General features: G+C 57.7%; 2 protein-coding genes across 4 annotated transcripts; both read right to left on the reverse strand.

Annotated features, from left to right (window-relative positions):
- Positions 1-62: 62 nt before the first annotated feature.
- PRX (periaxin) lies at positions 63-24,458 on the reverse strand. 2 transcript variants are annotated; one of them, XM_045891546.3, is made up of 6 exons: positions 10,515-10,592; positions 10,324-10,422; positions 10,074-10,199; positions 7,968-8,124; positions 4,606-4,802; positions 63-3,960 (listed from the first exon to the last, which is right to left on the reverse strand). In XM_045891546.3, the coding sequence occupies exons 1-6, from the start codon at positions 10,581-10,583 to the stop codon at positions 265-267; spliced, it is 4,344 nt and encodes a 1,447-aa protein (XP_045747502.2). In that variant the 5' UTR covers positions 10,584-10,592; the 3' UTR covers positions 63-264. The 2 variants fall into 2 exon arrangements, with proteins under 2 accessions (XP_045747502.2, XP_064437652.1); XM_064581582.1 differs by lacking the exons at positions 4,606-4,802; positions 7,968-8,124; positions 10,074-10,199; positions 10,324-10,422; positions 10,515-10,592 and adding an exon at positions 24,326-24,458.
- On the reverse strand, positions 21,169-24,466 carry SERTAD1 (SERTA domain containing 1). Of its 2 annotated transcripts, none has more exons than XM_045891547.3 (2): positions 24,326-24,466; positions 21,169-22,230 (listed from the first exon to the last, which is right to left on the reverse strand). In XM_045891547.3, the coding sequence occupies exon 2, from the start codon at positions 22,228-22,230 to the stop codon at positions 21,517-21,519; it is 714 nt and encodes a 237-aa protein (XP_045747503.1). In that variant the 5' UTR covers positions 24,326-24,466; the 3' UTR covers positions 21,169-21,516. The 2 variants fall into 2 exon arrangements, with proteins under 2 accessions (XP_045747503.1, XP_045747504.1); XM_045891548.3 differs by having other exon boundaries at positions 24,335-24,457.
- Between the last annotated feature and the right edge of the window lie 1,296 nt (positions 24,467-25,762).

Raw genomic sequence — 25,762 nt, forward strand, 5'->3', positions numbered from 1 at the left:
CACCCTCTCCACCCTCCCCTGTACCGCCCCCCCCCCCCCAACGAAACCCAACACAAGGCTACCTCTGGATTATTTTATTCACATGGCTTGGCCAAGATACAGGTACTCCTGCCAGGGAGCCGGACATGAGGCCTCCCTGGCCCCGTCCCTGTCTGTCACCCACCTCCCAGCCCTCTGAGGGTTAGTGCTAGTTATCTCACACACAAAACAAAGAGGAGGCGGGGATGGGAAGATGGGAGGGGACTCTCCCTCTGCCCTGGGGCTTCAGACAACTGCAGCCTGAGCCCCCTCCATCCTGGCAGGGCCCGGAGCCCCTGTCTCCGAAAACCCCACGCTGGGCAGCCGGACCCGGAATCCACCCTCTTCCTGGTCCCCGCTCCCACTCCGGGCCTTGGGGCTTAGGGACACCCGGGGGAAGCGGAACTTGGGCGACTTCTCCCCACCAGGAGACTTGGGGGCTGCCTCGCCCTCCTGGCCCCGAGAGGCCTTGGAAGGGGTGGCCAGGCCTACGCGGGGCAAGTGGACCCGGACTCTGCCTCGGCGCCCAGAGGCCCCGTCCCCGCCGCCCTCCTCCTCCTCAGGGCTGGGGGAGCCTTCCCCAGTGACCGCCTCGCTCTGGCTGAAGCCCACTCGGGGCAGCCTGAGTTTGGGGCTCTTGGTCTTCTCACCCTCCTCAACGCCCTCCTTGGCCCGAACCAGGCCAAACCGGGGCAGCCGCATCTTGAGCTTGTGTCCGGCCTCCCCATCGCCCTCGGCCACCTGGTACTCAGCATGGCTGCCCACGGCGGGTGGCGAGAGCTCCACGTCGGGCAGTGAGAGGTGGAAGGTGCGCTCAGCCCCCGGGGACTGGTCTCCGGGCCCCCCTTCCCTGGCCTCAGCTCTGGCCCCCAGCGTGGGCATCTTCAGCCGCAAGCCACCCTCGCCTGTGGCTGCCTCCCCCACCTGCGCCTCTCGGCCCAGCCCCACGTCCAGCTCAAGCTGGGGCACTGACACAGCGGGCATCTTGAAGACGCCCTCACCTACCAACAGCTCGCCACCTGCCACCTGGGCTCCAGGCAGAGACAAGGTCACCTGAGGCACCTGGACCCTGTAGCCTGCTGTGCCCTCCGCTGACAGGGCTGCACCCTTGACCTGCTGCCCAGCGGTGGTGCCCAGGCCGGCCTCCCCGAAGCCAGGCAGCTCTACCTGGGGCAGGGAAATGCCCTGGGGCATCCTCAGCGCCCCCTCCTGGCCCTCAGTGCCTGCCGGCCTGGTCACGGACACTTGCGGGCCTGATAGCTGTACCCCACTGACAGCCACCGCCCCCTCAGCCCTCCCTTCCTCCTGGGCCCCCAGCGTGACCAGCTCCACCTCAGGGATCTTAAGCTGCCCAGCCACGGACTCTGGCTTTTCTCCCGGGCTGACACGCCCACCCTGGATTTCAGCTTCCTTCCCTCGAGCCAGCCCAAAGGAGGGCATCTTCAGCTTGGGGATCTTCACCTTCCCATCCCAACCCCAGCCCTTGCCCTCCAGCTCGGCCACCCCTGGCGCTAGTTCTCCCGCCTCAGCGTCCCGGCCTCTGACCCCAAACTTGGGCAGGCCAAACCTGGGCCCCTTGACCTTGACATCAGCCCCCGCCACCTCCACCTTGCCTGTGGGCAGATGGGCATCCAGGCTGAGCTGTGGGATGGACAGATCGAGGGCGGGCAGCAGGCCTGCCTCCCCTGCCCCTTTGGACTCAGCTTCAGTCCCCGCTCGGGCCTTGGGCAGTGAGATGGCGAACTTGGACACCTTCAGCTTGGTGACTCGCCCGGCCCCCTCAGCCTCTGCCTTGGCCACTTTGGGCCCCGAGAGTCCAAACTTGGGCAGGGAGAACTTGGAGGAGGGCTTGACTTTCATCTCCATCACCTCTAGCCGCCCTTCCTCGACTTCCACCATGGGCAGCTGCGGAGTGACGATCTCAACAGAGGGCATCCGGAAGGCCGCTTCCCCGACCCCTGCGGCCGCCCCACGGTCCTCTGCCCACTCCACCTTGCCCACTTCGGCTGCTGGGACCTGCCCCTCCAGGCTGAGGGCCTGTGGCAGGTCTAGCTCCACGGAGGGCAGTGTGAGAGAGGGGACACCCACACGAGCCTCGGGACCCACCTCCGGCTGCAGACAGGGAAGTGTCACCAGCTTCCCAGAGACCTCAGCCCCTGCCTCACCTGGCTTGCCTCGCGATGGGGACTCTGCCCTCCCTAGCTTAGGCATGGTCATCTTGGGCATCTTGAAGCCAAATTCCATCCCCTCTGCCCGCTCTGCTTTTAGCTGCACCTCTGGAGCCTTGGGCAGCTTCACCTCGGGCGCCTTCGGGAGATGCACCTCTGGGACCTTGGGCACCTGCATTTCCGGCAGCCGCATCTCCGACACCTTCGGCAGCTGCACCTCTGGGAGGTGGACGTCGGGCATGGCCATCTCGGGCACCTTGGGGAGTTTTATCTCCGGCAGTTTCATCTCGGGGAGCTTCATGTCAGGGACTTTCATCTCTGAGACCTTCGGCAGCTGCACCTCGGGGAGGTGGACGTCGGGCACGGCCATCTCGGGCACCTTGGGGAGCTTCATCTCCGAGACCTTCGGCAGCTGCACCTCGGGGAGCCGCACATCGGGCACGGCCATCTCGGGCATCTTCAGGAGCTTCATCTCGGGGACTTTGGGGAGCTGCACTTCGGGGAGATGCACGTCGGGCACGGCCATCTCGGGCACTTTCGGGAGCTTCACCTCGGGGAGCTTCATCTCGGGGACTTTGGGGAGCTGCACATCGGGGAGCTGCACGTCAGGCACGGCCATCTCGGGCACCTTTGGGAGCTTCATCTCGGGGACTTTCGGCAGCTGCACTTCGGGGAGCCGCACCTCCGGCACGGCCATCTCTGGCACCTTCGGGAGCTTCATCTCTGACACTTTGGGGAGTCCCACCTCTGGGAGTTGCACGTCCGGAAGGGCTGCCTCCGGCACCTTCGGGAGCTTCACCTCAGGAGCCTTCGGGAGCTTCACCTCAGGAGCCTTCGGGAGCTTCACCTCAGGCCCCTTGGGCATCCTGACCTCAGGGGCCGAGACCCCAAGGCCAAAGGGCATCTTGATGGTGGGCAGCTTTAGCTTGCTCTCAACAGCAACTTCGGCGACAGCCGACCGGGGTTCCAGGAGCGAAAGCCCGAAGGTGGGCATCCGAAGTCTAGGCCCCTTCACCCTGGCCTCAGGGCTGCCCTTGGCCACCTTGGCCTCAGCGACTTCCTTTGCTCGAGCCCCAAAGCGGGGGAAACTGAGGCGGGGCATCTTCAGGGCCACCTCAGGTGCCTCTCCTCGGGCCTCCACCCCCACACCCGGCAAGGCCAGGTCCACCCCTACGACAGGTGCCACCACATCCAGGGTGGGCACCGTCACTGCCGCAGCCCCTTCCCGGGTCTCCAGGCAGGGAAGTGTGGGCAGAGTGGGTAGCGAGGGCAAGGTGGGCAGCTCCACTTGGGGGACCTGGATCCCTAGGGCCGCGGGCTCCACAGCAGGTGCAGCGGGGGCTCCTAGTCCACGGGTTGGCAGGTGGAGGGCCACCTCTCCCAGCCCCTTGGGGGCGGAGACCTGGGGGACACCCACCTCGGCACCTGGCAGCCGGGGCCCAACCAGCTCCACCTGGGGGGCTGTGAAACGGGCTCCTGCTGCCACCTCGGCCTCCACTTTGGCTTTCCTTGGGGAAGGAACAGCAACGGCCTGCCGGGCCGCCTGGGCCTCTTCCGCCACTTCTCGGACGCGCAGCCGAGGCAGCTGGAGGCGCCGGCGGGTTGGGGCAGCTGGGACGGGACCCTTGGCAGCCTCGGCTTTGAGGCCCCGACGCAGACGGGAGAACTTGGGAAAGGAGAATTCGACGTCAACAGGGGCCAGGTCTGCAGGGGCCCCCAGGGCCCCAGGCACCACCATCTTCTTCTTCTTCACAGGGGACAGACTCTGGATGTTCTGGGGAGAGAGGAGAGATGCGGGAGGCGGTGGGACAGTGGGAGGCTCGGGGAAGACAGGGGGAACCCATCTGGCATTGTGCCAGGCTGGGGATGTGTTGGATGAAGCATCTTGTCCCCCAAAACACCAGCCCCACTTCCTTCCTGTCATTTCAAGATGACTGCCCCTGTAGGGCAAAGACATTCATTTAGAATCTGATAATGAGTCAACAGGAGTGTAGGAACTAGGACCCAAGACTTCTAGGTCCTCATCCAGGATTTCCCCCAATACCTTCATTCTAGAGATGGGGAAACTGAGGCCCAGAAAGGGAAAGAAACTTGCCCAGGGTCGCTCAGCAGTTAAGTGAGCAGCACTCAGGCTTGAACCTGGCCTTCCTGGTTTGGAGTCCCCTGGTTCAGGACCACTGGCAAGCCTAGAGCTGATGCCTCTCCAAAGTGGGTAAAGGCCCTGGTCTGAGATGGGTGGGTCCCCCTCCCCAGGAAGGAGTTTAGGGGTGGAGAATAGGAGGTAGAGGGTGGGATTAGCGATGGGTTAGTGACAAGACAGAGGGCAAGGCTGGCCCACGGTGTGGAGGAGTAGGGCTCACGGCGGAGAGACTGGATCGCTGGGGCAGTCCAGAGCCGGGGCCGGGCTAAGCACGCGTACCAGCTTGGCCACCTTGGCCCGTGGGCCCTTGATCTCGTAGCCAGCCACGGTGCCAGGCCGCAGCGCCAGGTCCCCAGTGGGCACAGTGCGCTTCAGGCAGAAGGAGACCTTGTAAGGCTCGGCACATTGCAGCAGGCGTAGCGCGTCCTCGTACTTGAAGTTCTCGAAGAACACACGGGCGCTGAGCAGCTGGTCTCCTGCAGGCAAGGCGGAGGTGGGCAGGGCGTGGGCATCTCCTGGCTCCACCCAGGCCTGGTTCCACCCACTTCCCTGGAGCGAGCTCAGAGAGGCCCCGCCCCAAACTAAGGCCCCTCCTATTCCCCTGCCCCCACCCCCAGCACAGACTTGAGAAGCAAAGTTCCTCCCAGTTTGAGGTCCAGATACCCTAGGGTGAAGCCCCACCCCATGGCCTTAGCCCCGCCCCGGCTGAGCAAAGCCACACCCATTCAAGCCACGCCCATTGCCTTTCCACTTCCCTTCCCCATTCTCACATTTTATTTTATTTTATTTTTAAAGATTTTATTCGCAGGGAGCCCGACTCAGGCTCAATCCCAAGACCTTGGGATCATGACCTGAGCCCAAGGCAGACACTTACCGACTGAGCCACTCAGGCACCCACCATTCTCACATTTTAGACACTGATTTTGTTTCCTTTACTGAGAGGACAGAATCAGAACTTCCAGAAACTCCCATGCCATTACTCACCCCCCTGCTCCTGTGGCTATTTACTCTACTCTTCACCTATTCCTAAGAATGAACCGTGCCCACTTCTACCTCAGGTCAGCCTTTCCACTGCCTTCTCAGGGGACATCCTGTAGCAGTTCTCCCCTCTCTCCCCACATCACCAATTTGTCCCTCTCCTATGTTATTCCCATCAGCATACACGTACCCTTATTTGTCCCATAGGAAAAGCTGTCTTGACCTCACTCCTAGAGCTCCTGATCCATTTTTCTGTTCACCTTAACGGCAAATGCATTGAGTTGTCTAGCTGCCTTACCTCCACTTCTCCAATCACACTTCTGACACCCCTTTCCAGAACCTTGAATGGCTTCTCTCAAGGTCCCATACCTCTGTGTAGCTAAGTCCAATGATCAAGTCCCAGACTTCACCTGAGGGGACCTCATAGCCTTTGACCTAACGTCACTCTCTCTCCTTCATCCACTTGTCTGGCTTGGCTTCCAGGATGCCACACAACCTCTAGAACCTCCTGGAGGTTTCTTCTCAGCCTCCCCATCTCCTGGATCTCTTAATGACACACTGTCCCAGAGTTCAGGCCTTGGACCCCTTCTCATCTCCATGCTACACTCACCCTCTAAGGAAGCTCATCCAGATTACGGTTTAAAGACCATAAATTGGGGGTGTGTGTGGAGGGATGGGTTAGCCCGGTGATGGGTATTAAGGAGGGCACGTACTGCATGGAGCACTGGGTGTCATACAAAAACAATGAATCGTGGATCACTACATCAAAAACTAATGATGTATTGTATGGTGACTAACATAACATAATAATAATAATAAAAAAAGACCATAAATGGGCTGACAACTCCCAAGTGTATCTCTCCAGCCTAGCACTCTCCCAGCCATTCTAGACTCATATATCCATTTAGCCCTCCACACCTTCACCTTGGCCTCCAACAGATACCCCTCACTTGACAGATCCAAACTGTACTCCTGGTCTTACTCCAAACAAGCTCCAGCCCCAGCGTTGCCCATTTGTGGAACCAACAACTCCATCCTCAGGTCAAGAATCCCTGGACACATCCTTGACCCTTCTCTTTTCATCGCTCCCCATATCCAGTCCTGAAGACCCCTCCTTCAAAATATATCCAGTATCCAAACCTTTCTCTTCATGTCCATTAACACTGTTTTGGTCCTGAGCATCACCACCTCTTACCTGGATAATCAGAGTAGCCTCTATGTGTGTGTATATATATATACACATTATATATAATGTGTATATATATAAAATATATATATTTATTTATTTATTTAAAGTGATCTCGGGACACCTGGGTGGCTCAGTTGGTTAAGCATCTGCCTTTGGCTCAGGTCATGATCCCAGGGTCCTGGCATCAAGCCCTGAGTTGGGCTCCCTGCTCAGTGGGGTGTCTGCTTCTCCCTCTTCCTCCCCTCCTCCCCCCACCCCTGCTAGTTCTCACTCTCTCTCAAATAAATTTTTAAAATAATAATAATAATAATAAAACCCCAATCTCTACACCGAACATGGGGCTCAAACTCACGACCCCGAGGTCAAGAGTCTCATGCTCTACTGACTGAGCCAGCCAGGGACCCCCGGAGTAGCCTCCCTGCTCCCCACCCTGGCCCTTTCAGTTCAGTGTACTGCTAATACAGCATGCTGTCCAACACAGCCAATTCATGTGCCCCCTCCACTCACTCACAACCCTCCCAGATTAAAAGTCAAAATCCTCACCATGGCCTATAAAGCCCTCTGAAAACTGCCCTTTCCTTACCCCTCGGGCCTCATCTCTTCCTCTCTTCCTCTCTAACTCTACTGCATCCACACTGGCTCCCTTGCTCTTCATCAAGTTAGGCACACCCCAACCTTGGGGCATTTGCACTGGCTGTTCTCTCTGCATGGAATGCTCTTCCAGATGGCCCTATAGCTCACTCCCTGCCCTCCACTAGGCCTTTCCTCCCTTCCTGGCTCACCATATTTAAAAATACAACTGTCCTACAGGCACGCATAGCACACAATGCCTTCTAATTTACTATGTATTTTACATATTTTGCTCAAATCTCTCTCTTTCTACTAGAAGGTAAGCTCCATAAGTGCAGAGAGTGTTGTCTGTTTTGTTCACTGCAGTAGCCCAAACACCTAGAATAATATCTGAAAATAGAAGGCACTTAGTAAATAGTTGTTGCATGAATAAAGCACATCGGCCTCATCCATGTCACCTAAAATATCCCTTACTTCCTAAAGCTCCCCTCCATACCCCCTCCAAGTTAACTCCACCTCTTTTCTCCAGCCCCAACAACAAAAATAATAACTAGTGCTTAAATAGTGCTTACTGCGTGTCACTTAGCTATGCGCCAAGTGTTTTCAAATACTGACTCATTTAATCCACGTAATAACCCTGCGAGGTGCGTACTAAGATTATTCCCATTTTCGAGATGAATAAACCAAGGCACAGAAGATCACAAGCTAGTAAACTGCAGATCTGGGAGTCAAACCGACACAATGAACCTCCAGAGCCCGCACTGAGCCACTGCAAGGCCGACACACAAAGCCCCGCCCCAAGCCATTCTCCCCGCCTCCTGGGGGCTGGCCACGCCCGGGACGGGGGCGGTTCCTAACCCTGCCGCCTCGGAAAGGCCCCGCCCCGTGCTTCCGCCCCGCCCACCTTCCTGCAGGCTGAGGCTCCTGGCCGCGGGCGAATCCTCTCGAAGCTCACGGACAAAGATTCCCTCCTTGCCGCCGCCTGCTACGTTGATGCCGCTGACCCCGGTCTGCGCCTCGGTCTCCACGATGATCTCCACCAACTCCGCCCGCCTCAGCTCCTGCGGAGGGCAGCGAGAGGCCGCCATGGGGCGCTAGGGCCGGACCTCGCCCAGAGCCCGGCATCGCGCTTAAAAGCGGCTCTTAAACGGGTCCTCCAGTTACACGCCCCCCCCCGAGCGCGGCTCAGGCCGGCCGTGCGGGCCCACCCACTCCGGCATCTTCCCTTTAAAGAAGCGCGAGGGCCGCCTGCTCTCTCGCACCCGCTGCCCGGCTCAACGGTTCCGTCCACTCTTGGGCCGGCAGGAGCCCCGGGGCCGCCGTCGAAGGGGCGGGGCGAGGGGCGGGGTTGTAGAGGAGGGGCGGGGTAGCGAGGCCAGAGGGAACCGGAGTCGTGAGTGAGGGGCGGGGCTAGGGGTGTGGCGTGGGATCCGACCGCTCTCGCGTATAGAGCTCAGGCCACGGAGGAGGGGCCAAAAATCTGAGAGGGGTGTGGCTAGAGAGTAATACGTGGAGGTAAGCCAGGGACACGTATTCTAAGGGTGGGTTTGAGGTATGGGAAACGGCCTTAATAAACAGCCGAACAAGGGGTGGAGTGAGGATGGGATTCCGAGGAAGGGGCTGGACCTTTAAGTGGTGCAGGATGGAGGGGTGAGGGTGAGACGGGGCTCTTTGGAGGCTTGAACGTGTGTGAGACTGTGCCCTATTGTGGACTCTGTGAACCCAAGACCTGCACAACGCCTTTGGGAGAGGGAATCCAGCGAAGGGGGGTGCGTGGGTAACGAGTGGTGGACCAGCAGACGTGGCATTCCTGGTATTTACTGTAAATGGTGCTGCCCTGGCCCAGCAGCGCCCTCCGGGATTCACATCCGGGGCTTAGAAAAGGCCGTGAGAGACCTCAGTTCCACAACCGTCTAGGAACGCAATCTGCTGTGTGTCTCTGGGGGGAGAACTTTGCCCTCTCTGGGCCCATTTCCCTACTGTAAAGTTGGGGGACATGGGTGTACCGGAAGGAGTGCCTGTGAGCTGAGACCTGAAGCAACAGGGATCCGAGAGGATGCTGTAATGGGCAGGGCATCAGGGCTGACATAGACTGGAGTTGAGCCAGGTCTTGGAGAGGGTTAGGGAAGCAGGTCTAGGCCCGCAGTGGCCCTGGGACTAGAGGGCTGGGAGGAGCATGGTGAGAAGAGGTGAGAACAGTTGTGGTAGGGGCAGCAGGAAACAGCAGGACCATCACCACCACCCTGAGACCCTGGGCTAAGGATTTTATGTACAGCATCTCATTTCATCCTCCCCACAGCTTGGACAGACACAAAGGAAGATGCAAAGGCAAAGAGAAGCAGAGTGATTTGCCTAACGCCACACAGCAGAGTTAAGCAGCTGGGCCTAAACCCCCAGTCTGTGACCTCAGAGCCCATAGGCCTACCTGGAGGCAGTGACCTCCTTGCACTTTACCCCCTGCCTGCCACCCCTCAGCCTCCGCTTGGCTCCCGGAAAAGTGGACCCGCTCTGTGCCTAGCATCCGGTAGGAAGCAGTCTGTGTGGGTCCTCTAGCTCCGTACCAGTGACCCTTGTCCCATTTCACCAATGGGAAAACAGGGTTTGAGAGGTCAGGTCCCCTGTTTGGAGCTGTGCAGTTGAAGTGGTAGGGTTGGCATTTAAGCCCATGGGCTCAAAGCTCAGGTATTTAACCCCCATACCATCCTACCTCTTCCAATGAAAGGTTTCTGCCTGATTTTCTTTAGCTTGTTATTAATATAACTCCACTATGCCCCCAGTGAATTTGCCGCTTTGACTCTTAGTCTGTACCAGGCACTGTGCTAAGCACGTTCCCTATGTTAAAATTCTTTTCCTCCCGGTGACCTATAAAATAAGCGCTGTTGCTATTTCTATTTCACAGATGGGGAGACTGAGGCACGGAGAAACCAGGAAGTGTCTTCTTGCTGCCTCAGTCTGTGTCCCCCACCTGGACCTCCCCAAGTTCCCCTTGCAGAGCATGTGGGCTGCTCACCTCAGCGCTCCGGCTCCTGGCCTCCATGGCGCTGCTGGGAGTCACCCGGGCCCCAGGCTCCTGCGTCCTCTCTCCCTTCTGCTGCAGAACCAGCTTCAGTTCTGCATGGAGCCGCTGTCTGTGAGCCTGTGGGGGACCGGGAGGGAGGCTTGAGGCCAGGAGAGGATGCGAGGAGGAGGCCGGGCGTGGAGGGGAGAGGCCAAGATGGGTATCAGAAGGGGAGAAGGGCCCTCCACCCCTGTCCTCTCACCGCTGCCTGGGCACGGGCACCCCCTCCTAACAGGAGCCCAGCCTGGGGTACCGCACAGCCGTCTGCGGGGCTCACGCCCTTCCTCTGGGGTCTTGCTGCCTGCCAAGAAGAGACCAGGGCATGAGGTTCCAAGCAGGCCAGGGAGGGGCAGGAGGGGCGGGGAGGGGCACGTGGCCCCGGCCAATGCTCACCTCAGGGTCACCTCCAGCTCCTTGGGCCTCCTGGGTCCGGGGCTCTAAGAAGAACGTGAGCATTACCATCAGCTAACCCCATCCACTGCTTCCTGAGGGCCTGACCCTTCCTGCGCTCTGTCAGTTTCCTATCCCCATAGTGCAGCGGGGCAAATTGAGGCCAAGAAGACCTTTATTGGACAACAAACAGTAAAGTAAAGCCAGAGCTGACTCCTAGGACTGCCTGACAGCAGAGGCCCTGCGCCAACCACCTGGGTCGACGGAGAGAGCCAAATTCACTATAAAACAATCCTAACCACTCCCATGTCCTCCCTGTGGGCCAATCACCTCACCTCTCTGGGCCTCAGCTTCCTCATCTGTTAAATGGGGAGAAGGAAAGCACCTACCGCGTCAAATAAGTGAGTAAATACAAAATGCTGGGTACATGGAGGGGCTTCAGAAGCCCTATTATTATTACTAAGAACTTCCTGTGGTCCTGATCTTGTGACAAATGTCCCACAGGGGTCATTCATTGCCCATAAACCTCAGAACACTCTTGTGAGGTCAATACAGTTATCGAGCCCATAATAGAGAAGTTACCGAGCCCATTATAGAGAAGACACCTGAGGCTGGGAGAAGGGCAGCCACAAATGGTCACGAGGGGCTGAGCCAGGACTTGAACTCATCTGAGAGTTCCAGACTCTTCTACGGAAGATGGTAACTAATGGTTACTGAGTGGTTATTCGTCAGTCCTGTGCTCCGCCTCCTCTCTGCAGAAAACCCATAGCCCCTCAGAGAGGCCAAGAACCTCGCATAAAGTCACACAGCCCAGTGAGAAGGAGGCAGAACTGGGATTCCCAGGCAGCCTCCCCAACAGGCCCTTCTGGGGAAAAGGGAATGGATACCGTCTCTCCAGCCCCCCACCCCCAGCCGACTCTGGCCTTGTCCTCCCTGCCCCCACCTGGCATGCCAACCCGCCAACCCCCACTCTACAGGGAAAGGTCAGACCTCACGCGGCACATTCCCTCAAACAATGGCCCATCTGCTGTGCCCAGTCACATTCCGCCCCTGCCCACCCACCCCCAGCAGCACAATGGCCCTTCATAGCCCACCACTGGCCAGGATAGAGGACACAGGGACCCTCAATGGTCCAGCTGTACCCACTCCACTGCCAGGGACCCCACAGTAGCAGGGGGCTCCTCTCTGGCCCTCCTAGGAGTCCTGGTTTCTGTGGCTTTCGCCAGCCTCCCCTCTGAGCCCTCAGCTGCTCCAGGTCAGGTGGGCTCCCACATCTGTGGCATTTCCTCCAAACTGGCCCCAGTGCCGGCCCCCATGGGTCTCTGAATCGCCCTGAATGTGGTGGCTGTTTTAGGTTTGGAAACTGAGGCTCAGAGAGGGGAAGTGACCTGTCTGGGGTCACCCAGCCAAGCCCCTGCCCTTGATCCCAACTCTGGACCTGAACTTGCATTCATGGCTCTGAGCACTGCGGGATCCCCAGGGCAGGGGATGGGCTGGGAAGGGAGGTGGGGATTGGGGATGCCCCAAACAGGCATCCCTGGGCTGGACAGGCACTTTATAGATGTGGCCTCAGTACCCCATTTTATGATGAATAAATGAGGGTTAAGCTATCACAGTGACAGAGTCGGCACTTGAACCCAGATCCAAAAAACTGAGTCACTGACACCACGCAGCATCCTGAGCTGGAGGTGGGAGACCTGGTACTTGTAGGGGTAGTGGAGATGGAGGGGAGGCTCTCCTGGTCTGCCAGCTCCCTGTTTCAGGCCAGGGCGGCGAGGGTCACACCCAGAGGCTGGCACAGGAAGCTTAGCCAGGGCGGGAGCAAGAGACAGTGCCCTCCTCCCTCATCCCTGCCCAGGGCAGCCGCCCAGCCCAGGTTATATTTAGCCCATCTGTGCCCTTCCTGAACCACATACCCAGCTCCTGGGGTGGGGTGGGGGTGGCTTCGGAAGGAAGCCCCCCCCTACAGCCTGGGCACTCTCTGTTCCCAGCTCTGCCCATCCCACTAGGTGGGGTGGGTTGGAGGGGGGAAGTGGGGGAAAGTTCCTGGGGGTCCCTGGCTGTGTTAGAGGAAGATCTTCTAAAGGGGTTCCCCTGGTGACTGAAGGCCAGGCAGGACCCTCCAGATGCCAACAGCCATTCTTGAGTGGTTCTTGTGGCACTGCCCTGGTACATTCCTCAGCTTCCAGAATTTTCCGAGTCCCCATTTCTTGAGCACTTCCTATGTGCAAAGATCCTGGCCTACCTTGTCTCATTACATCCTCACAATACCTCCCTGAGGAAGGTTCGCCTGAGATTCCCATTTAAGATGCCACTAATGCCCTTCAGAGCAGGTTGGGGTGAGGGCCTGTCATTTGGGCCCTGGGCCCTTCAGCTGAGCTGGGCCTGCTGGAAGAATCCTCCAGTTGGCACCCTCTTCTCCCCATGGCTGGTGCCAATCCCATTTAGGATCTCTCCCCGTCTAGAGCTTCAGCTTCCGCAACTGCCAGCGATCGGGTGCCCTCAGCAGTGGGAATGAGGAGTGGACCCAACTCGTCTGGGCACCTAGACCTGTCTAGGGGGAGGCACTCCGGCAGTGGCCTCCCAGCGGCCTCAGTCCGTCCCTTCTCCAGCACCTCTCAGGTTTGAACACCTGGGCGAGGTATTTCACCTCTCAGGGACATCGGAGCCAGCGATGAGTGGCTTTGAGGATTCACAAAATAACAGCAGGTGCTTAGAATAGTCCCAGTATATAGTAAGCACTCAAGTAATGCATGATAGTCTCAAGTGACAGCGATTGGAGGGGGGGCTCTGCATCTCAAAGTGTCTCATATCCAGCTTTTGCTCACCGGTGGCCCCACTTTCTCTCTTACCCAAGGGGAGCTCTGGGTGAGGGACAAAATCCAGCTCAGGCACTGGCCTCCTACCACCAAGCTCAGTCCTGCCTCCCCAGATCCCTATCCCAAGCACCAAAAAGCTTGCCCCAGCCTAGGCATCCTGCCCCAGCTCTTCGGAAGCAGCAACTCATCTACTCTCGCACCAGCCCTGTGAGGTGGCCCCCATCAGCCCATTTCACAGATGGGAAAGCAGAGGGACAAAGGGTGCAGTATCCTGCCCAAGACTGCATAACCAGAAAGAGGGGAACCTTGGGATTTGAACCCAGGGTCTGGCTCCGAAGTCTGTGCCTTTAACTCCTATACCACACTGCCTCCTGAGCCCCCAGGGATCCTCCCAGCACCTCCCAGCGCCTCCCAGGACCCTGGGTCTCATTCCCACGGTTTCTCAGCCTGGCCAAGGATCAGGTAAGACCGGCTGATCTCTTACCACTAGGCCTCCAGACACCTCGAGAGCTCCCGGTCATCTGCTCAGCCCCAGCCCCAGGCTTGGGGGGGAAAAGGAATGGGGAGGGGGAGGAGGGGGGGAGACCCCCAGCCATTGGCTGCCGAGGCATGACATCACCAGGGAGTGGGTGGTGGGGAAACAAACATCCCCCTCTCCCAGCTACATCCACCGGCAAAGGGGGTGGGGAGCCATAAGACGGAAGGGACAGCCGCTGCCCTTGCCTGGGCTGAGACCTCCACCGGGAGCCTCGGTCCAGGGACCTGCACATTGCTGCCACCACTTGGAGGCTAAGCACCCGACTAGCATTATTTCCTGGCTTCCAGACCCAGGCACGGGCCCCGCTGGCTCCTGGGGCCCCTAAAATAAACTCCTTCCGCTGCCTCTTTTCGGTCATTTTGGATTCAAATCCCAGCCCAGTCACCTGCTGGATGAATGACAGCATCTTTCTAAGCCTCATTTTCTTCATCTCTAAAACAGGGATAATAAACGTGCCCACTTCCTGGGGTTGTCAGAAAGATGAGATGAGTTAAAAGAGGCTAAAAGCCTGGCATCAAGTGAGTGCCACTTATAAGTGTTTTGCATTATTCACAGAAATTAGGGGGCTGGCTACACTGGTCATGGGGAGGAGGGCTTTGGGTCTGAGTGAGACTGGGCACAGAGGAACCCCACTTCTCTGTTTAATGGAGTTTCCCTGTTGGCGGGACACCTATCATGTGCTAAGTACTGTGCTGGGCACCCTAAGCTCTGCTCCCAGAATCCAGGGTGCAAGGTGAGCACATTACACCCGGTATTTAGCTACACGACCAGGAAGTGGTGGAGCTGGGGTCCAACCCCACTTCTGCTGGGCCCTGGAGACCCTGCAACTCTCTTCTGTCCTCTTCATATAACACACAAGGAGGCTCAGAGATGGTGACACCCAAGGTCACCCACCGCAAGTCATTGGTAGCAACAGGCTTTGAACCCAGACCTGCCCAACTCCCAAAGCAAGACCACCAGGCCTCACCCTGATCCCCTGGCCCCCAACCCCAGCCTGCCCTGACTCACCAGACCCCGGGGGGCGGCACAGAGAGCACAAGTACCCCCACATGCCCCTGGCGCCCACCCGGCCCGCTGGTTCCGATGCTCCCGGCTCTCTGAGCCCCGGCCTGGGGCCAGGGCTGGGATGAAACCCGGGATTACCCCCAAAGCGCACGTCAGCAGCTTCTTTCCCATTGTCCAGCTAGACACGGCCATCAGGCCTTCACCTCAGTTGTCAAACTCGCTCCTCACACCAGCCCCCTGGCCCCTCGGTGGGCCTGTACCCCACCCCACACCGAGAGTTTGGGGCCTACTCCCGAGGGCGTAGGGGACCAGGAGCAGGTTGGCAGGATCCCAGAATGCTAGGGGCCTCCCCCCTTCTCTCCAAAATGCCCCCTGCCCACTCTCAGCCGCCAGGGAAGGCAGGAATGTGCTGAGCTCTGGGAAATGCTTTCCAGGCCTGGCAGCCGCCAAGGGTTGGGGTGTGGCCAGGACTCCACCAGAATCCTTCTCCTGGGAAGGGTGGAAGGAACAGAGTGATCAGGGCGGCTGATGGGCCTGAGGAGACTCTCACCCCAGTGCATTCTCTCTGTCTCATTGATTCATTCAACCATTCGTGTGTTCGTTTATTCACTCAACAAACACAAGCCCTGGGCGGCAGCCTCTTTGCTGGGCATCGGCAACACCAACAGACCTAAATTTACCGGGGGCAGGGGCAGGCTCAGGGAAGGATTTCTGGAAGACCCGACATCTGAAGTCAAACTGGTTGGTTGAGAAGGAGGGAGCCAGGTAAAAAAAAAAGTGTAGGAAGGGGTTTCCAGGGAAAAGGACAAATGCAGGCAAAGTACCAGAGGGGAGAAAGGGAACGGTCTTTATCCAATGTCAGCAGTCTGTGAGCATCTGGTCTGGTGTCCAACCCTATGCTGGATGGTGCCGAGGACACAGTGTGACTTAGATAGCCTGGGCCTGCTTTCACAGAGTTCACAGTCCAACAGGGAGATAGACCCAGAACGGCCAGGATTGTGATGAGAGAGTCGCAGGCAGAAAAGTCAGGGCCTTGATGGGGGAGCCCAGGAAAGGTGCCTGCTCCAGCCTAGCAAGGGAGGTCAGGGAAGGCTTGCTGGAGGAGGAGACATGTGAACTGAGACTTGAGTGACCCACAGGAACCAGGCAAGAGAGGACGGAGAACAGTTTTATGGGCAGAGGGAAAAGCCCATGCAGAGGACCTGAATCCAGAGGGAGCTCAGCACATGTGAAATTTCTAGAAGTTGAGAACTGAGTCCGTGCTCATGGCTGGGTCTGCAGGGCTAAACATGCCATTTCCTCATATCTCCTCCTCATTTATACATTTATTCAGCAGCTATTCGCAGACACCTCTTCTGTATCCACCCCTGTGCTGTGTCACGGCAGTGACCATGACCGTGGCCTCACAAGGCTCACAGTTGGGGGGTGGGGTATGGGGGCAGACATTCAAGAAGTGCTCAGTGAAAGGAGTGCATAATTCACAGTGAGTTAAGCAGTATGAGGGACAGATCTAGGTCTACAAGAGGGGCCTGGCACTCTGGGACCATCAGAAAGGACAGGGAGGGGTGCCTGGGTGGCTCAGTTGGTTAAGCGACTGCCTTCGGCTCAGGTCATGATCCTGGAGTCCCGGGATCGAGTCCCGCATCGGGCTCCCTGCTCGGCGGGGAGTCTGCTTCTCCCTCTCCCACTCCCCGTTTGTGTTCCCTCTCTCGCTGTGTCTTTCTCTGTCAAATAAATAAATAAAATCTTAAAAAAAAAAAACAAAAACATTTAAAAAAAAAGAAAAAAGAAAAAAAAGAAAGGACAGGGAGGGCTTCCTGGAGGAAGTGACATTTGAGCCGGCACCTGAAGGATACATAGGCATTCATGCAAGGCTGCAGGGCAGGTGGTGGATCAATGAGAGTGGGTTTCAAGGCCAGGGAATGGTTTGTGCCCGTGACCCCTTTGAGAAATCAGTGAATGTGAAGGAGTGAGGGGAAACTGAGGGGAGGCCCGTGGTCAGCAGCGCCTGCAAAGAGGGGCTGAGACTTTGTCCTAAGGGCCTTGTGTGCCTTGTGCCTTCAGGAGGGACAGAGTCAGTGGAGTTTGTTTTTTTTGTTTTTTGGTGTTTTTTTTTTGAGAGAGAATGAGACAGAGAGAGAGAGCATGAGAAGGGGGAGGATCAGAGGGAGAAGCAGACTCCCTGCTCAGCACGGAGTCCGATGCGGGACTCGATCCCGGGACTCCGGGATCATGACCTGAGCCGAAGGCAGTCACTTAACCAACTGAGCCACCCAGGCGCCCCCAGAGTCAGTGGAGTTTTAAGAGTCGAGGCTGGAGGGGCGCCTGGGTGGCTCAGTCGTTAAGCGTCTGCCTTCGGCTCACGTCATGATCCCAGGGTCCTGGGATCGAGCCCCGCATCGGGCTCCCTGCTCCGCGGGAAGCCTGCTTCTCCCTATCCCACTCCCCCTGCTTGTGTTCCCTCTCTCGCTGTGTCTCTCTCTGTCAAATAAATAAAATATTTAAAAAAAAAAAAAAAGAGTCAAGGGTGGAAAGTCTGACTACAGGCCAGGCTAGAGTCAGGAAGAAAATCCTCTCTGCTCGGGGTCAGCCAGACAAGGGAGGCTGGTATGCACTCTTCGGTCTCTCTCTGCCTCTCAGAGCGCAGATACCCTTGAACGCAGGCCCCAGAGATTGGGAACAAGCATTCAGCCTTTTGCTATGTCAGCTGCATTTTGTGGTTGCCCTTCAGCGGGTGAAGGAAGCTTCTTTTCCTAGTTTGCTGTTTTGTCACGAAGGGTGTGTGTCTGTCTGTGTGTCTGTGTCTCTCTACTGTGTTCCGTGTTCCTCTCCTTGTCTCTGTCCTCATTCCTTGTCTCTGTCTCTCTCTCCGTGTGTCTGCCTCTCCCTTTCTCTGTCGCTCTCTCTGTGTCTCTGGCTTTCCCTCTCCCGAGGGGGTGTGGCCATGGGCAGTTGAGTTTAGGGGTGGCACCAGTGTTCTGGTTCCGGCCAAGTTCACCTCAGTAAACACAGGACATCCTGTGGGGCCGGGGAAAGAGGTGGAAGCTTGTCCTCAGGGACCACCCTCTCCCACCCACTTGGAGCCAAGTGGCAGCCGGGTCCCCAGCGGCGCAGCCAATATCTCCCTCCCTCCGTCCCATCCTCTCTACCTGCTCCTGCCTCCTAACCTCCCTACCAAGCTCCAGACCCACGGGCCCAGCAATCCGGATGCCTTCTCCTGGTTATCCCCCTGGAGCCCCTCTCACCCCCTGTGTTCCTCTCTGGCTTCAGCACCAACCCCAGGCCTGCTTGTCCCCCTAGTCACCATCCCAGGGCAGCCCCGCTGTTCCCCCCCTCCCCCAGGTTAGAGCCCTGGGCCTCGTCCTAGGCCCCTGCCCCATTGAGGCTCATCAATCCCAGAGCCTGTCCTCTTGGCTTGCCAAGCGCCTCTCCCTGTCCTCCCAACCACCCTGCCACGGGCGTGGTGTCCCTTCCCAGCCTCCCCTCAGGGCTCCCACCTCATCCATGTGGCAGCCAGAGGGATCCCTGCACTTCGTGACTCCCTCGTGCCTTAGCAGTAATGTCCCTCCCCCGGGGCCCCTTGTGCGCTGGCCCCCCGCAGACCCTTCCAGCCTCATCACTTGCCTCACTGCTCCTCCCTCTTTCCAGCCAAACCCAGAGCTTCCAGATCCCTGAAAACGTTGTAAAGTCCCTCTTGTCCTAGCTCTTGCTTATGCTCTTCCCTCTGCTTAGAACACTGTTGCTGTTCCAGTTTACAGATGAGCTCCCCGAGGCCCAGAGAAGTGAAGTGCCTTGCCTAGGGTCACACAGAATGGCAAAGCAGAGGTTCAAAGGCGGGTGAAGCACCACCTCTGCTCAAAGGCTCATTGGGTCAATAATCATTGCCAAAATGATTTCCGCACTGGGATTGTAGGCGCTCCGTAAATGTTCATTCAATGCGTGAATGGGACAGTGTTGGAAGGCGAGCCTTGGAAGGGGCAGAGTTCAGATCTCAGAGGACTGAGATAGATTCTGAGGGCTTGGAGCCGAGGAGAGACGTGGTCAGGTTCGCCTTTTACATCGGGCCAGGCACGCAGTAGTTACTCATAAATCTTCGCTGAATGAAAGGAGGGAGGGAGGAGAAGGACAGCAAGGACAGCTCTCCCAGGTGTCCAGGGGGAGAGGTGGGTGAGTCATGGGGTGTCCCCATGAATGCCCCTGGAGGGGAGCTCGCCTGGGGAGTGTCCTGCTGGGAGCACACAGAGGCTCTGTAAAAAGCAGTGCCAGGGCTGGTGGCTCAGCTAGGAATGGTGTGGGCTCTGGAATCTGCTAGCTGAGGTAGTGTGGCCTCTTGGGGTTGAGCCTGAGGGCGGAGGAGCACACGAGAGCCAGGGAGCCTGCACAATCATCTGGGGCTCAGACTTGGGGAGGGTGGGGGGGGGTCCTCAGGCATGAGCTGCTCATAAACGTGAGGGTGCCAGAGGGAAGGGACTAGCGCTGATCTAGCCCATATGGTGCTTTTATGCAAAAGGCCTGCCCCTTGCCCAAGGCGCTTGACCTCCATCTGCTGGGAAACTGTTGTAGTAAATATGTAAATGAATGGTGCCTGAAACATGCATGGTAGCCCCTTAAATATGGAGTTTATGTGCAGTGCACAACCTGTACAACTGTCTGCAGAGGCTCTGGGGAGAGGGGGCATCGCTGGCCAAGCAGGAACAAGGGCAGATGGGAGCATCATTGACAGATGGGTAGCCTGTCTGCACCAGCATGTATCACAGATTATCCCCCAATTTGGCCCCAGAGACGTCAGAAACAGGCTCCTAGAGTGTTGTAAACAGAGGGCATTGCTGACCTTACACTGGGGGGCCTTCTTGACCACACGACAGACCTCAAGGGAACCTAAGGCAGTGGCATCTCAGACCCCCAGACTGAGCACCAGGGGGCATTGCTGAGCCCAACACCCAAACTCCCAAGGTCTGGGTTCGGGTCAAAACTGAGTCTGAGTCCCAGTGCCCAGGAGCTGGAGTCCCCAGGTGTTGGAGTCGGGCACCCGGAAGACCCTCAGCCACCGCACCAGCTCGCTTTGGGCCATTTCCACTCCCCCTCCCTGGGCCGCCTCATCCACTTCCAGAAATGGGCAAGACTTCCTCTCCTCCTCCAGGAAGCTCCACTCTGCCCGCCCCTTCCCGGCCCAAGGGGCCGCCGAAGCTGCCCGCCTCCCCCAGTTCCACCCCAGTTTCAGCCTCCCTAGAGCTTCCGGCCGGAGGGGAGGCCCCGGGGCCCAACGATTTTGGTGTCCTCTCGCCGGCGTCTTCCCCCTTCGAGGCCCAGCTGGCCCCGCAGTTCACCGTCCGGCCCTCTGCTCCTCCCTGTCCCCTCCCCCCCCGCCGCCTCCGCCCCCGCCCCCCGCAGCTTTCACCGTGCCCCTCCCCCCGCCCGCACCCGGGGCGCTGCCCTGCCCCCACGGCCGCCAGGAAGGACGCCGCCTGGGTCCCGTGCCAGGCCTCTGAGTGTGCGGCCCCTCCCAGCCCGGCCAGGAATGCGGCTGGACCGCGGGGGCGGCGCAGACACCCGGCGCTCGGGCCAGCGCGATCACACAGGCAGTCGGGCAGGTGACCCCGGCTCGCCGGCTCGCCAGGGTCCTGGGCTTCTTCTAGAAGGAAAGCAGGACCGCCTGCCTTGCGGTCAAGCCACTAAACCCGGTGGCTTTCTTTCAGAGTCCCCCTCCAAGTTGCCCTATCCCCTGCCCGAAGACAGATTTGAGACCGAGTGGATTTTTTTTTTTTTTAACTTGCTGGAGTCTCCTTGTCTTTCCCCTGGAGAGCTGGCTCTCCATGCTCTTTGGAGAGGCTCCATCCAGCCTCCAGCTTTGGGCTCTTCTTTCTGGCTCATTCTGAAAGCTCCCTTTTGCCCCCTATCCCCAGCCCCAAGATACACAGGTAGACTCCAGGCACAAGGACATGATTTCAAGCGACCTGGGGCTCCACCACCACCACCATTATGTACACACTGGGCACACCAGGGAAACCTGGCTGAGTACGTTCTGGGGGTTTTCTGGAGGGCCAGTTACCAGAGCTAACTGGTCTGCTTATCAGACCAATTTAAAGCAGTGAAGTTCATAGTCTGAAACCCACTTCCTCAAGGTTTCTGGGCTGTCAAGTGGGGATAGTAATCATACCCATGTTGTTTGGGGGATGGGAAGAGTTAACACACTTCCTAAGTGCTCAGCACTGTGCCAGGTGCCCAGGCCCCGCTCACTAAATGTTGGAGGTTATTAGGTCACCCTTGCCTTAGCCCAGAGACAAAGCACACAGACTTGACATTTCCCAGGACTGGTTTTAATTTCCATAAAATGGTGCGGTCTCTTCCCACATCAGGGGAAAGAGTCTCCCAGGATCCAACCCCTGGGGATTCAGTCCAGCACAGGGCCTGGTCCTAATCACCTTCCAGCCACCAGGCCCTATCCTCCCATCCCCAGGGCCAATCCCAGATTCCCCTCATGAGTCCTAGACAAGAGGACGGAGGTGGAGTGGCTCAGGACTGGATTCTGTCTCTCCAAAGCCCCTCTCTCTGTTCTAGGGAAGCCAGCTGTGTCTTTCCAAGGAGAGTTGGTCCAGCCACCAGGCTCAGTTTGGACACCAGACCATCATCCCCGCTGTGGGAGTCAGCGCCCCGGACCCGGCGGCCGCTCCAGGGCCTGTGTGCCCACCAACACGTCCAGGAGGTAGTCCAGTTCGGCCTCATCGAGCTCCAGAGCCTCCTCCTTGCCAGGCCCATCCTCAGGGCCAGGTTTGAGGCCCTCGGAGGCTGGTGCCCAAAGTTCACTGTCATACATAGAGGTGTCTATGTCCTCAAACAGGCCCTCAAGCTCATTGTCCAGCAGACAGCCAGTGGCTGGGCCCAGCAGGTCCAAGGCACCCAGGTTGGGGGGGGATCCCCCCGTGGGGCGGCCTAGGGGCCCCTCATCCACCAAGGGCTGGGGGGCCTGGCTCAGGCCCTCGATATGGCTGAGGTCCTCCAGCAGGCTGGCCATGGAGGCCGAGAGGGCGGCGTCGGAGCTGGCCAGCAGGCTCTCAGCCACACAAGGGGCCGCAGGTGGGCTGGGCACAGGTGGCAGGGTCGGTTCGGGCGCCATGGACGCCTGGATGCGCCGCAGCGTGTTCACTACCAGAACCAGGTGCCGCAGGTCCGGCTCGCTCTGCCGCAGGCTGTGGTGGAGCTTGAGCACCGAAAGGTCAAAGAGGGAACTGGAGGCTGCGGCCGGGGGGGCCTGTGCCACTGCTGGGAGGCTGGGATCCAGCCACCAGGCATCCACTGCCAGGCTTTCCTTCTCCTGCTCCTCCTCCCGCTTGCGCTTCAGACCTTTGCTCAGCATCATCTGCAGGGAGGGAGGAGTCATTCGGTTATAGAAAGTCAACGTGAAGTTCAGACCCTGGCTCTGAGAACTGATGTCTGGTGGGATCTTGGGCAGACCATTTAATTTCCTGAGCCTATGCTTTCTTAGGGAAACTTTTTTTTTTATAGGTTTTATTTATTTATTTGAGAGAGAGAATGAGATAGAGAGCATGAGAAGGGGGAGGGTCAGAGAGAGAGGCAGACTCCCTGCTGAGCAGGGAGCCCGACATGGGACTTGATCCCGGGACTCCAGGATCATGACCTGAGCCGAAGGCAGTCGCTTAACCAACTGAGCCACCCAGGCGCCCCCCCTTTTTTTTTTAATATTTTATTTTATTTATTTGACAGAGAGAACGCGAGAGAGGGAAGACAGCAGGGGGAATGGGAGAGGGAGAAGCAGACTTCCCGTGGAGCAGGGAGCCCGATGTGGGACTCCATCCCAGGACTCTGGGATCATGACCTGAGCCGAAGGCAGACGCTTAACGACTGAGCCACCCAGGCGCCCCCTTAGGGAAACTTTAAGATACGAATGATAATAGTCATCTACTTCATAGAGTTGTTTTATGGAATCAGTGGGATAATGTACAAAAAAGCACTTATAACACTGTAACTCTTCTGATTAACAAGTCCTCTTAATAGCTATTATGTATTTCTTCAGCAAACCAGGTGAAATGCCCAATATTCAACCTTTTTTTTAACCCATGAAAGCAGCTGTTTCACATAGTTTAACATTTATTGAGTGTCTACTACCCATCAGACAAATAAATACAGGAAATGTACAGATGGTGCTAGGAAGATACTAAGAGGTTCTGGGGAGTGGTCAGGGAAGGCTCCTGTGAGGAGGTGACATTTGAGCTGAGCCCTCAAGCAGGAGAAGGAGTCAGCCACAGAAGAACCAGGGAAGCATTCAGGGAAGAGAGAAGAACAACAAAGGCAAAGACAGACCTGGAGGCTAGATGAGCTTGAACTGAAAAAAAAAAAAAAAAAAACCAAAAACGAAAAAACAAACCCCAAACACCAGTGTGGTCGGCGCAACAGAGCGACGCGGGAGGGGATGGGATTTGGAGAGCAAGCAGGGGCAAGGAGTTTGGATTGCACTGTGAGTGTCATTGAAGGATTCTGAGCAGGGAATAGAGTGGCGTTGTGAAATGATTAGGTTTACAGAAGATCCCCCTCTGCTGCTTCGAGGAAGGTGAGGGGGTAAGGAAGGGAGACCGAGGAAGAGCGTGGTCCTGAGCTCCATTCAGAGGCTACTGCACTCTGGGGAGGGTGATGATGGTGGCTTGGGGTAGAAGGTGGTTGGCAGTGGACTTGGAAGGAAGTTGGTTGATTCAGGATTTATCTGGGAGGCAGAGTAGATAGAGCTTGCCGGGAAATCCTGACGGGCACCGGGGGTCACTGAGAGAACTTTGAGGACCCACACTTCCCCCGGGGTAGGAGCTCCTGGAGTTCTGGACTCCATGCCCAACTTGCTTTTTTGAGTCTGGAAGCTTGCAGGATCCAGTCCCCGGGCCCTTGCCCAACAGGACCTTAAGAGTGACCCCTCACACTACTCAAAAGGGTCCTCGCCTCCTTCCCTGAAGACCAGGGAGTCCAGAACCGCAGGAATTCAGCCCCCACCCGAACTCCGCCCCCCGGTCCCGGCGCCCCCTAGCGGCACCAGGACGGCTTTCCCCGGGGATCCGGCTCCTCGGACCCCGGGACCCTCGACACTGCCCCATGCCCTGGCTGTCGCTCCTGCCTGCCCCCCGGGGCCGTGCGGGCCGGGATCCCCGGAGGGCTGTTTTGCCCTCTCGGCCCGTGCTCGCTTCCGGCAGGCAGTGGAGGCGGCTCCTCCCGAAGCGGCGGCGGCGGGGGCGGGTGAGTCACGCAGCCGGAGCCAGAGAGCCGGCGCCTCCGCCCCCTTCCCGGGCTGCGGCGTGATTCACCCAGCCCGGCCGGGCGGCACTTAGGAGCCCGCGCATCTCGATCCCGGGCAGCCCCTGCGCTCACCGGTCGGACCCGGGGATCGAACCTGCCAAACGACCCCACCGCGGGTTTCCCTTCTCTCCTCAGGCCCCTTCACTTCATTTACATACCTAGCTTACCCGCTGCCAATCAGAACGAAGAGGGATCCACGCGCAGCCAATCAGGAAACGGCGACGGAAGCATCGCTCGCTCGCTCGCTCTCCTTCAACGACCGGCGCCTGGGTCGGGAGACGCAGTTCTGACTCCGGCGCACGACTCCAGGCTCCTGACTCCCCTTAACTACCGCCCCCTCCCGTAGTGGCCCCGCCCTCCACCCGGGGATTGGCCTTGGACGGTGATGGGCGGAGCCTGTAAGGGGAATGTTCGGAGCGGGGGAGGGTGGCTTCACGGCGCATGCCCGGCGACTGCGTGAGGGGACGGGGACAGGTGGGTTGGCTGTTTTCGCTGCGGGACAGTGGCGGGGAGGGGTTTCTTGCTTCTCAAGGTGCGGGCCCCTCATACCTGCCCAGACACTTGCCAAAAGCCAGCAGTTAAGCTCCTTACAGACCCAACCCTAACAGGGGTCTGCATTCGAAGCCAGATAGGCATGGGTTCAAATTCTGACCATTCCCAAGATCGATGTGCGATCTGGGAAAAATGCTTGGACTTTTCTGAGCCACACGAAGTCTCTTAAATGGGCATCTTCTTGCCTACCTCTTGAGAGTTAGGAAAATTAAAATAAGGTGGCGTCTGTGAGAGCACTACAGCACACTGACCAAATGCGGGGCAGTTGGACTCAATGGTGGTTACAGGAGGGGGAGGAGGAGCGGGCGGGGTAGGAGTGGAGCCATTGGCGTCGCGTCCTGGGCTCCATTCCCTAAGTAGCTGTGCGATTTGGGGCCAGTGTTTTAATCCCCTAGGGTCTCAGTTTCCTCACCTTTTTAAAATGAGATTATTTTGAGGATTAAAAAGGATAATCGCACAGTGCCGCCAGGCTGGCTCAGTCGGAGGAGCCTGCGCTCTTGATATCCGAGTTGTGAGTTCAAGCCCCTCGTTGTGTGTAGAGATTACTTAAAAATAAGATCTAAAAGAAAAAAGAAAAAAAAGTAATTGCACAAAATGCTCAGAATGGTGCACAACATGTTCTTTTGTTGGTGGTAATAGCCGTGTGGTTACAGCACACGCGCTTAGTTTAAGGCGGGACACACGGGGTCGGGTGTAGGTAGACAAGAGTTTAACACTTGTCTGAGAAACTGACAATGGGGCTTAGCTTCTCCAAGTAGCTCATTTGCTAACTTTTCTGGAGTTGTGGGAAGAACTATTATGAGCAAAGCTCTGGCCAAATTAAGCTCCAGAAAATGCTAACTATACTAGTTGATTCAGGCAGCAATTATCAATGGATGTTCAAACCTTAGGGTGAAAGGTTAACAGGATCTTGGCAGGCTCCAGCACATTCCCCCACAGGTTACTTGCTAACTGCCAAGGGGGAAATATCCTTTTATGGTGTGGAGATGTGGTGCTCACCACCTTAACCATGTAAAGAAACTCTGCATCCACAATCATGGGGC

Source organism: Mirounga angustirostris, unplaced genomic scaffold, assembly GCF_029215605.1.
Source record: "Mirounga angustirostris isolate CCGP_5_RB_7025 unplaced genomic scaffold, mMirAng1.0.hap1 SCAF_16, whole genome shotgun sequence".
NCBI classification, from domain to species: Eukaryota; Metazoa; Chordata; class Mammalia; order Carnivora; family Phocidae; genus Mirounga; species Mirounga angustirostris.